The sequence below is a fragment of the Phocoena sinus genome, chromosome 10 (assembly GCF_008692025.1).
Source record: "Phocoena sinus isolate mPhoSin1 chromosome 10, mPhoSin1.pri, whole genome shotgun sequence".
NCBI classification, from domain to species: domain Eukaryota; kingdom Metazoa; phylum Chordata; class Mammalia; order Artiodactyla; family Phocoenidae; genus Phocoena; species Phocoena sinus.
Window position 1 is genome coordinate 19960038 of NC_045772.1, and position 12038 is coordinate 19972075.

The window sequence follows — 12038 nt, forward strand, 5'->3', positions numbered from 1 at the left end:
TGAGTAAAAACTGGGAACATGGGACCATGCCACATGTAAGGGATGTTAGGAAACCCAAACACAGCACAACACTGATGTACTTAATTTGGTTTATGAAATATAATTTCTGTGGAATCCTCTGTTAATGTTTGGGGAGAAAAAAAAAAAGGATGCACTGGATTAGAAAACAAGAGTCCCAGACAGGAATCTGTTGCCATCCGGTGGTAGAACCACTTACAGGTCACTGAACCTCTTTTGCTTTGCCTTAGTTTCCTCATTTGAAGCATGTGACAATTAACTGCCTGACCAATCTCACAGAGGTTAAATAAGAACACGAGAAGCTTGGAGAAGTATAAACATAACTTTGAAGTTAACTGAAGGTACATTATTACCTACCTGGCTTACATTTACTTATCTTTTTTTTTACCTGAAAAGATTGGCAGCAGGTAAAATTTGGTTTGCTCTGAATCAAGTTGGGTTGGCTTTTCTGACCTGTGGGGTCAGGGAAGACTTTAATTTCATAGTGGAATCTGCAGCTTTTTGTCTGTGCAAGATCCACTTATCATCCCTTTCTTCTGAGAAACAACTTTCCCGCACCATCAGCCCAGTAGTTTGGGTGGTGTGGACCCCTCAATGCTCCAGAGGTGGACATGTGATGCTGGTCTGACCAATCAGAGCATCATCACGCCTCCCTGGGCTACAGGATGGGCATGTGACCCAAGGCAGCCAATCAGAGACAGTGAGTTTCAATTGGAGAGCTTTGGTTGGAACTTTTAGGAAGCCCTCTCATTCCACTGGACAGTTTGTAGCCTGGGTCTTCTAGAAGCCATCTCACTCCCACCAGGGGAAAGCCTGCCTGAGAATGATGCCAACAGAGAGAAAAGCAGAGCTGAGAGAAGGAGAGAACAGATGGAGTCCTGGTGGCACTTGTGGATCCAGCCATCCCTATAGCCAGCTCTACCCCCGGACTTCTCATTACTTGAAGCAATAGATGCCCCTTTTTCCTTCAACAAATTTGAGTTGGATTTCTGGTGCAAACTTCTGATACTACTATTCAAGAATCTCTACAGAGATGAGCCATCCTGCCTACATGCAAATCTACATGAATTAAGAACACATAAGGTGGGCTTCCCTGGTGGCGCACTGGTTGAGAGTCTGCTTGCCGATGCAGGGGACATGGTTTTCGTGCCCGGGTACGCGAAGATCCCACATGCCGCAGAGCGGCTGGGCCCGTGAGCCATGGCCGCTGAGCCTGCGCGTCCAGAGCCTGTGCTCCGCAACGGGAGAGGCCACAACAGTGAGAGGCCCGCGTACTGCACACACACACACACAAAAAGAACACATAAGGTTTAAACTCTACCTTTATAGAGTCCAAGTGGAGCTAGAATCCTTTCCCGGATAAATAGACTTCATAGTAGCACCCAGTCGACATATTGTAATTTAACAGAGACACAAACTACTAAAATAAAGAAATATTTCATTTTATTTTACTCCTTTAGCCATGAGGTCCAAGGAAATGCAAGTTCATGGAAATTAGAAGTAATACCAGAATATGGATAAGATCAGCTTTAGCGATTTCATGGAATCAGCAGAACGTGATTGTCTGGAGTGATTTTTGGCCTTCTCAGTTTGCCAAGCCAGGTGTACCATTTTGTCTAGCCCATTTAACAATTTCTGTGGTAACTGTCCAGGATGAAGAGAGTCATCATAGAATGGAGAAGCCCAAACAACTGAAACGTTTCCAGCACACAGAGCAGAACAGTCAATATTACGAGGTGACACAGACTATTTAAGCACTTAATTAGTAAACCAGAGTAGATCTCATTATGCAGCACTACAAATATCCCTAGCCACGCCTTCATTTGCTCATTCCTTCATTCATGCATTCAGTGAGTATTTATTTATTAAGCACCTACTGTGTACCAGGAGGCAGCCTGGTAAATGCTGGAGTTACAAAGACAAAGATTAAGGCGCAGACTCTGCCCTCAAGGAGCTCCCAATCTAAACCTTGCAGAGAGATATAGAAATGAATGACAACGCATCCAGAAGGGCTGATAACAAAAGTCTGTTCCCAGGGAGACCCAGCTCTGGATTCATTCTACTGCAGGTTCCACGGTAAAGGTCAGTGGCATTCCTCCCCCTCTGCAGAACATAGCTTTAACCAGGATTTCAGTTCCAGTGTTACACAGAGAGCCACAGCATTATAACAAGTTACCACTAACCCAGCAGCGGGTCTGAGGCTCTCACCACTGAACCTTTAGGGGAAATAGAGTGTGACCTTGCAGAAGTGGCTGACCACCCCTAAGTCTCACTCCTTCCTCCACAGCTATCCAGGCGGGCTGCTCTGCCCTTGGCATATGCCCTCAAGGTCTGGACCCACTTGGCCAGACATGGGTTTATGGTCTGGAGGGTCCCTGAAGAAGAGTTCCTTCTCTCCAACTTCTAAACCTAAGCCTTCCTATTTCAAGACCCACTTCTTCCTCTGGAATGACCTGCTTTTCATTTGTCATTTTTGATTTGGGTGAAAAGTGGCACCATGTGAAGGTCTTGCTGAGCAAAGGACCTGCTTCACATTTTGTAAAGTGTGCAAACATCCAGCCATAGGCATTAAGAAGAGGAGCAAACAAACTCCATCACACACCCTGCTCCCCTTTCTCCTCTCTCAGACCTGCGCTCCCATCATCACGTTGACCGGCGTAAAATGAATGCAAGGTGTTAGTTGCAGCTTCTGAGTCAGACTGTATGTCAAGTTATGCCAGTAACAATAAAGGGTAGTTTTATAAGTGGAATCTGCAATGCTGTTTGCAGACTGGCTTTTGCAGAGGTTTAGTATTAAGCAAAAGTCTCCTTCCCATAATCCTGCCTTACTTGGATATTCCCTGAGACACACTCCCCTCTCCCCGCTCATCTGGTAAAGACGACAGTCCGGAATCCAGTGAGTTTTTCCTGTTAGTTGTTCACCTGCATTTCACTCTGTTGTTAGAAGGCTTTTGATTTCTAAGCTGCCTTGCTAAATCAATCCTACCTGGAGTTACATCACTACGGACTGCCAGTTAGCAGCAAGGGTAGAAGCTTGGTCTCTGTGAGCAGGGAGGCCTGTGGGGGGGACAGAATTTCAAAACCGTGGTCTTCCGTGGTCACTGAGTTAATGTGCATCGTGGTATTAAGGCCTTTCAACAGAAGCATTTTGCTTGGTTCATCTAAAAATCATAGTCTCTTAGTGTTAGTTTATTAACGAAATCTTAATGATCATTATAAACTGAATTTTATAGATGCTCTTGAGATATAAAATTATACAGTGCATTCTCTAAAAATGAAATTTTAAAATGAATATTCCCTGATTTTACTTTTTAATGAATTCCTCCTTTAGTGTATTTCCATAAATCTCTTACACACAAAGAAACAAAACAGAATCTGTACAAAAAATAAGAGGTCTCCATTTTCTGGAACACCTTATCTTTTCTGTAATGAATTTGTTAATATAAAAAAGTGTCTACTTAGAAAATTATAAAAACATTGCTACAATGTCATAAATGCTCTACATTCTCTAGGAAAATATACCTTTGGAAATAGTACAACTATTGGGAATTCTTAAAGAAATTCAAGTCCTGGATGTGCTGCAGATGAATTCCACGCAGGGCAGCGTTAAAGCCCTGTCTATCCTCTGTACCACTACTAGAAATTGTCTGCCACTTTCCTTGAGTGAGATTGAATTCTCCTTTCTTCAAACATCACCATTGATTTCTGTGGATATCCTTAGGGTGACACTCTATTTTTAAAAAAATAAAAAAAGGTTTAAAAGAAGGTAAACAATTCCAGTGCCAGCTCTGAAACTCCCAACAGCTTTGCACCCCCTCAGAGATGATCTCACTACGGTTTGTACTGAGCTCGAGTTGGGTCCTCAAGAGTTTTCTTGGCCTTCTCTCTAACCTTTTAGCTAGTAATTCACTTGTTTCAAAATGTAAGACTTTCCCTGTTGCCAAATCTGACAAGGTCCCATCTTCTCTCTGCCTTGAGAACATTTTTCAACAACACACTTTTATTTTTAAGAAAAGACATATTTCCTGTTATTTGGAACTTGTGAGACCTCTTTGAAAAAAACATAACCAGGATCTATGACTATAAGCATCAGATGGCAGAGGACAGATGAGCGTTTCCTTGTTTAGGAGGAGATTCAAGATGCTTTCCTTTGGGAATACACTAAATTGCATAATACTTACACATTTTTGCAAACACATAAGGGTAAAAAGATAGTGCTCTTATGTTAAATGCAAGAAATGTTCTATGGATCTCTACTAATCCGCATCATAACTTATAACATTTGTATTGATAAATACCTACCTGGAAATCGTAGATGAATGTTAGAAAGTAGAAAATAAAACCAAAGGCCACTGTCCATTCACAGATCGCACTCACTACGTGATATACATAATCCTAAGAGCAACAACAAAAAAAGAAACAGAATTTAGCCTAAACGCATTCACTTTAGTGGACATACTGAAATAATAATGAGCAGGTCAGGCCAAAGGAAAAAGCTGTCCAGTGAGCATAAATCAACCCCCGAAGGAAACACGGTAAGCAAGGCCACGTGGATGCACATCAGGGCAACTGCCCGATAAGAATGTGAATACAATGACCCCAAAAGTTCTCTCTGGTTCTCACACACTCTGGCTTTAAGACTTGGCTGTGGAACCTCAACAGTCAGAAGAAGGATCACAAAACGGCTGAGAGTGGAAAGCAAATTTGGACTCAACAGAAGAAAGAACTTTCCATACAAGGCACGACTTGCTCTCCCACAGCTGGGAATCCCAAAGTTGAAAGGCAGGCTTGAAAAGCACCTACCCAGTGTCCATATGGTTATTCCAGACTTCAAGTATGCATCTAAAGGAAACTGGGTATCACCCCTGGGTTTTGTGTTTCTCTGTTACTATAGAAAACGTCAGTTCAGAAAATAGGTCTGCTTGATGTTATAAGGTAAGCACAGCTACAAAGCAAATGCTAATTATGAGACTATTTTCTTGGGGGCAGGAATGAGAGAATGGAGGACAAGAAAGAGAATGGCTTTAATTCGGGGTTCCAAAGTCAGCTGCCTCTGGAGGCCAGGAAACTAATAAAAAGAAATGAAACTGACGGTTGCAAAAAGAGGGACAATGGGGAGCCCACGCCCCATCAGCTCAATTCCATTCTCGCCAGGTAGGAAAGTATGACCCCAGTGTTCCTTTAAGATTAAGAAAAGAGAGAGAGAGAGAGAGAGAGAGAGAGAGAGAGAGAGAGGAGAGAGAGAGAGAGAGAGAGAGAGAGAGAGAGAGAGAGAGAGAGACACTTCCCTGTTGGTCCAGTGGTTAAGACTCTGTGCTTCCAATGCAGGGGGCTCGGGTTTGATCCCTAGTCAGGGAACTAAGATCCCACATGCCATGCGGCGGGGCCAAAAAAAGACCCACGGAGTGTGTGTGTGTGTGTGTGTGTGTGTATGTATGTATGTGTGAGATAGCTCCCCTGATTTTTAAATACTGGAAACCATTTTTTTTTTTTTTTTTTTTTTTACGGTACGCGGGCCTCTCACTGTTGTGGCCTCTCCCGCTGCGGAGCACAGGCTCCGGACGCGCAGGCTCAGCAGCCATGGCTCACGGGCCCAGCCGCTCCGCGGCACGTGGGATCTTCCCGGACCGGGGCACGAACCCGTGTCCCCTACATCGGCAGGCGGACTCTCAACCACTGCGCCACCAGGGAAGCCCTGGAAACCATTTTTAAAAAGCATTTTTAAACACCATCTAAGTAAAAAATTCTTGTCTAAATTCTGACTTTAGCCCACATGCCCAATTAGCCTGTGGACTGTCATCAGTTCGAGCCCTCTGATTTCAAATCATAACCTATATTTTCTTCCTACTTCACTGTCTGCTCTGCCGTAGGTTACAAGTGTGAACAAACAAGTGTGCTAGATTACAGGTCAGTTCTTTTCTTTGATCCACCACAAAGATCTAATTGAGGCACATCAAACTCTCAGAAACCACCGCTCACCCTCCCCACGGAGGATCACATCCACCCACTGTTCTCATCCAGGCCACTCCGGGGAGAATCTGACCGGCCTACGTTACAGGGTAGAGAATGGGGGCCACTTCCTTTTCAAAGGTGACAGCCCTAGGGGATCCACCCCATCTCCTATCATCTCTAGACAATGAAGATGGCTTAATCAAATAGAAGCAGAATTTGGGGGTGGGAGAGGATTTCTGTAGCATGGTATTAATAACAGTGCACTGAAGGAGGGGTCCAGACTCTTCCACTACACATATATGAACGCAGGCAAAGCTCTAATCTCCTTGCTACGTAAAACGGGACAAGGACATCATAATTCTTACCCTCCCTGCCACGTTAAGTCAATGCACAGGAATGTGCTCTGAAACCTCTGAAGCACTCCACAGTTTGGGGCAGGACCTAAACGATTATTCTGTTCCGTGAACTTATGTAAAGAGTTTTCTTTGCATTCGTGGATATTGGGGAACAGAAGGGGAGTGAATAGAAAACCAGGTACTTTTCACATTTTTAAGATAGAAAATGAAATGAAAAAAGGTTTTTCAACTGGGGAATATGCTTTGATGAATCCTTCCCAGCTGCTGATTTGTTTGATTTGTGGTGGAAGGCCTCCCCCCAGTGGTTAAGAAGTAAAATACACCTAGGGCTACTCTTCTGTGAGCTCTCCTTATCAGGAAGCACTTTTTTTCTAACTTCTGCCTGGCTCGCCCTCACCGTCTTCAGTCTCTCACTTGCTTCTTGCAGGCTTCCATCACCTGCCAGAATCCCCTCTGGTGGAAAATGCTTCCTCTGACCCTGCCATTACCCCGACCAGGGATCGAACCCATGCTCCCTGCAGTGGAAGCACAGAGTCAAACAATGGACCACCAGGGAAGCCCCTGAAACTGCTTTTTTTTTTAAACAAAGGGATTGGGCTTTTTTTTTTTTTTTTTTTTTTTTGGCTGCATTGGGTCTTCGTTGCTACATGTGGGCTTTATCTAGTTGCGGCGAGCGGGGGCAGCTCTTCATTGCGGGGTGCAGGATTCTCATTGTGGTGGCTTCTCTTGTTGCAGAGCACGAGCTCTAGCCACGCGGGCTTCAGTAATTGTAGCAAGGCGGGCTCAGTAGTTGTGGCTCACGGGCTGTAGAGCACAGGCTCAGTAGTTGTGGCTCACGGGCTTAGTTGCTCTGCGGCATGTGGGATTTTCCTGGACCGGGGCTCGAACCCGTGTACCCTGCATTGGCAGGCAGATCCTTAACCACTGCGCCACCAGGGAAGCCCCTGAAACTGCTCTTTGAAAAACATCAGTAACTCCACCTGCCCCTTGGGAAAAACTGCTGCTCCTCACTAACTCCCTTCTCTCTGTAGGTAACTAACGACATGAGTTGATCTTAATTCGAAACATCTGATTCCTTGTGTTCTGATGTTTGGTCTGGAAACTACCCGTCACTCTACCCTATGCTCTGATGGCTCTTGATCCTACCCCAGGTCTAGTCCCCCATGTCTAACTGGACATTTCTCCTCGGCGTTTCACTATAGCTTCAGATTCAACGATTCTGAAACCAAACCCATCCATTTCTCCCCATGAAATCATTTATTCCTGTTAAGGACCCAATCTTTTCGTCTTCTTTTTTAAAAATATTTATTCATTTATTTGGCTGCGCTGGGTCTTAGTTGCAGCACGCAGGATCTTTTAGTTGTGGCACATGGAATCTTTAGTTGCGGCATGCAAACTCTTAGTTGCAGCATGTGGGATCTAGTTCCGTGACCAGGGATCAAATCTGGGCCCCCTGCATTAGGAGCGCTGAGTCTTAGCCACTGGACCACCAGGGAAGTCCCAAGGGACCCAATCTTATCTGTTCATGAGAACAGGTTCTTTGGTTCACCCAAGACAAAAACTTGGAAGTCATCTTCACTTCATCACGTCCTTTCATTCTTATGCTATTTCTTCCAGTCTAGGGGAATCTTGATTTAAAATCTAAACTAGTGGAACTGCCTTCTCTCTGCCATTCTAACTCCGGTCTCTCTCCTCTTCAATACATCCGAGGTGTCTCTTCTAATTTTCTTCCAATAATATTCTTTTTTTTTTGCGGTACGCGGGCCTCTCACTGTTGTGGCCTCTCCCGTTGCGGAGCACAGGTTCCGGACGCGCAGGCTCAGCGGCCATGGCTCACGGGCCCAGCTGCTCCGAGGCATGTGGGATGATGGCGAATCCCACACGAACCCGTGTCCCCTGCATCGGCAGGCGGACTCTCAACCACTGCGCCACCTGGGAAGCCCTCCAATAATATTCTTTTCATTTACTTTCCTGTTCAAAAGCCTTCGGCCGATCACCTACATCAAGCATGAGCCTCTCTGCCCACCTCTTAAAGCCTTGCACAAACTATTCCCCCACAACCTTATCCCCGACCACATTTATTTCTCACCCTATGCTGATACAAACCATCTTCTACTCTGTTTTCATCACCTCTGCTTAACATGTGGTGCTTCCTCTGACCTCCATACACCTTCATTCGCATTGTTTCCCTACCATTAAATCTCGCCTCTTTTACTAAGCCTCGATGGTTGAAGGGTTTAAAATTTTAATTTCAAATTTTAAAAAATAATTTTGAAAATAATTCAAGGAACCAGGTTTGACAATCATATTGAAAACAGCTTATAGTTTACCTTTTCTTTTGGATTCCACTCCAGCTTGGTTACAGAAATTAATGAAGCACAGGCAATCACTAAAAAACGAAATTGTTAAGGAAACTACAGGAGAAAATAGGTCCTTTATTAGAAGAATAAAGAATAGGTTATTCTTCTAATAATATAACCATTACACAATGTTCACATGTTAGTGCCAACATTTCTGCTATCAAACAAGTTATATCAGCTTATCATCTCAAACCTTAAGTTCGATCATGGCAGCAGTTAAAATACAACACGGAAGTAGTCATTCCTTAGCAATACTTTGTCAGTTATGTATAGAAGACTTTTAATCTGTGGATACATTTTGCTTGACCCTGTTTTTTAAGTTTGGTCAAAATGACACAGCAGTCTAATATGGGTACTTTTGCAGTAGTTTTCCCCTAAAATACTATTGTCCCTAAATAATAATATTGATTAAAATTCTTTTTCCTAAAATACTATGTTCAAGGCAACAGCTTCAAGGAAAAAATTAACATTTCAAAGCATCACAAAGTACCAAGGCTCATATACAAAAACAAGCTACAGAAATTTAATGTATTATCTTTATAAAAATTTAAAAAAAACAGATTTTTCCATTGAGTAACTGGGTGTAAGCGGAGCCCTTCCTCCCTGGCCCAAAGGGTTTACAAATCAGAAAGATACATCCTACATCTGACCTTGGGGACGAAGGACAAATCCTGAGAGGCCAGCCTAATAAGGCCAGGGACTGAGGCTACTGCCCAACGTGGACAAGACTGTCTGCACAAAGGTGGTGACAACCATTTTGATTGAACATAGAAGGCCAAGAGAAAGCTAGAGAGAAATGGGATGCTCTTTAAAAGTTTTTGCAAAATGTTAATTCCAAGTGTTGCGTCAATCAATGCCAAGTTTAGCGCCTCCTCTGAATTTGGAGTCAGTACCCTCTCTCCCTGCCCTCCGCCACCTCCCATGTTTTGCAATGCTTAACACCTCTCAGTTTCTCAAAGTAAAAGAAGTAGAGAATGGGACTTCCCTGGCAGTCCAGTGGTTAAGACTCGACGCTTCCAGAGCTGGGGGCGCGGGTTCAATCCCTGGTCAGGGAACTAAGATCCCGCATGCCGCTGGCCAAAAAATAAAAAGAAGTAGAGAACAGTAAAGGTTCTCTAATCATGTCATGACCGTATGTCTGTTTCTAATAGTTTTAAAAGCCTCTTACTTAATTCTTTCACTTAATTCTTTATCTCATCTTTAGTCCCATCAGGTCCCATGCTGGGGAGGAGTGGGTGGGGGGGAGAGGCGGACAAAACTCTGGCAAAAAAGACCTGGTCTCAGCTCCCAGAAACATTACAGCCTTGTCGGACCCAGGGAATGTGCCGCGTTAGAGAGAAAAGAACAGGGTGCAGTCATGACTCGGAGGGAAGATTATTAATTTGGAGCGAAATGGGGTTTGAGGTGTCAGGGAAGCTACACTGAGTTGAGTTTAATCTAAGCTGTGAGGTTTGAGGAGCTCTCTAGGACAGCATCATCCCACAGAAATTCAGGCATATTGTGTAACAATGTTCTCTACTATAGTCACCACATTGACAGAAACGAAAAAGAGCCTAATGAAATTAATATTAACGTATCGTATTTAACCCAATATATCAAACATGTTGTCATTTCAACATGTAATAATATAAACAATTATTAATGAGATATTTTACATTTTTTTTCTCATTAAGTCTTTGAAATCCAGTGTTTTACACTTACGGCCCTTCTCTACACAGACTACCCACGTTTGAATGCTCAACAGCCTCGTGTGGCCAGTGGCTACTGTGTTGGACAGACAGTTCAGTTCTAGAAAGACAAAGTGGAGAAGGTTATCCAGGCAAGAAGAAGAGCATGGGCAAAAGCAGAGAACGGGAAAGAGCCACAGTCAGGGAAGAAAGTGTAAAACGGAGGTCGGAGAAATAGGCAGCCTCAGACTGCGTCTCACACAAAGGAACCGGCCTTTGCCTTGTTAGTGATTTTGTGAAGCCTTTTGAAAGCTGCAGAAGCTGAATGCAAGATGGATAGTTTAGTAGGAAGGGCTCGGAAGCGTGATTCCAGTTCTCAGTTTCTTCAGGAGTCAAATAAGGTTTCACGGAACTAATACAGGAAAGAGAAACAAGGACATTTTCAAGATACTTTAAAATCTTTCTAAGGAAATATAAATCCATGCTAATGTTTAAGACAAAAGACTTTTTCCTATGGATGAATTTGTTCAAGTTAATTAGATAAAGACATATAACCTGTTTCTGTTCAGGGATCCTACCCGTCAGCATGGCTCATACGAACTTCCTAGAAATGGGAACTATTAGTATGTGAAACTCTGGCTTGAAAAAGTAATTCTGCTAAACCTCTCTCATTTTAGTACCTAGAGATCTGTCTCCAAAGTTGGAAGCAAGGAAAGTTTTCCTATACCAAAAAACTTTGTTTTTGACTTTACAAGTGGTTCTATAAATCTTACAACTAAAACAAGCTAAAAGGTTTGAGGAGATCCGTCTCAAGAGAAAGCATGAATGTCTTCAATCCATAAATAGGACAAGGAAACAGAGAAGGAACTATCTTAGGAACCAGGGTGTATAGTTTGTTGTTAAATTTCTCAATACTAGAATTTGGTTCCTCTGTGCTTAGAAATTTTGTAATTAAAATTTTTCTTCCCTAAATGACAAAAACAAAACCCAAAACCATCCTTAGACTTCACATTTTGTATAGCTCCAATTTTTTTTTTTAAGAAAAATTTTTAATTAATTTATTTATTTTTGGTTGCATTGGGTCTTCTTTGCTGCGCCCAGGCTTTGTCTAGTTGCAGCGAGCGGGAGCTACTCTTTATTGCAGTGTGCGGGCTTCTCATTGCGGTGGCTTCTCTTGTGGTGGAGCACGGGCTCTAGGCACGTGGGCTTCAGTAGTTGTGGCATACAGGCTCAGTAGTTGTGGCTCATGGGCTCTAGAGCACAGGCTCAGTAGTTGTTGTGCATGGGCTTAGTTGCTCTGCAGCATGTGGGATCTTCCCGGACCAGGGCTCGAACCCGTGTCCCCTGCATTGGCAGGTGGATCCTTCACCACTGCGCCACCAGGAAGTCCCTATAGCTCCAATTTTAAAAGAAAAATGCAAGGCTTAATACTTAGAAGCACATGATGACAAAATATCTTTTTACTCAAGCTTGCCCACTTTGTACCACAACCCAACTTGGATGAACAAGACCACCGCTAATAAAATAGTTCCATTTTCCTACAGTCTGAAAATAATCACCAATTTTTAATGACTCTTTAGCATTTGCTATGACTGCAGATGGTATTTTGAAAGATGGGGAGTTTTCCACCCTTGAAAGACCACAGCTTTTTTTTTCTTTGTTAAATACCTCTTGGGGGGAAAAAA

General features: G+C 43.3%; 1 protein-coding gene across 2 annotated transcripts in view; it reads right to left on the reverse strand.

Annotated features, from left to right (window-relative positions):
* DRAM1 (DNA damage regulated autophagy modulator 1) overlaps positions 1-12038 on the reverse strand; it is an 88184-nt gene that overhangs the window by 42094 nt on the left and 34052 nt on the right. Inside the window, exons 5-7 of one of the 2 annotated variants that reach the window (XM_032646075.1) lie at positions 8657-8715; positions 4321-4413; positions 1445-3748 (exon numbers count right to left, since the gene is read on the reverse strand). In XM_032646075.1, coding sequence (XP_032501966.1) covers positions 3704-3748; positions 4321-4413; positions 8657-8715 — 197 coding nt within the window. In that variant the 3' untranslated portion in view covers positions 1445-3703. Of the gene's footprint in view, positions 1-1444; positions 3749-4320; positions 4414-8656; positions 8716-12038 lie in introns of those variants that run through there. The other variant, XM_032646076.1, reaches the window with a different exon arrangement.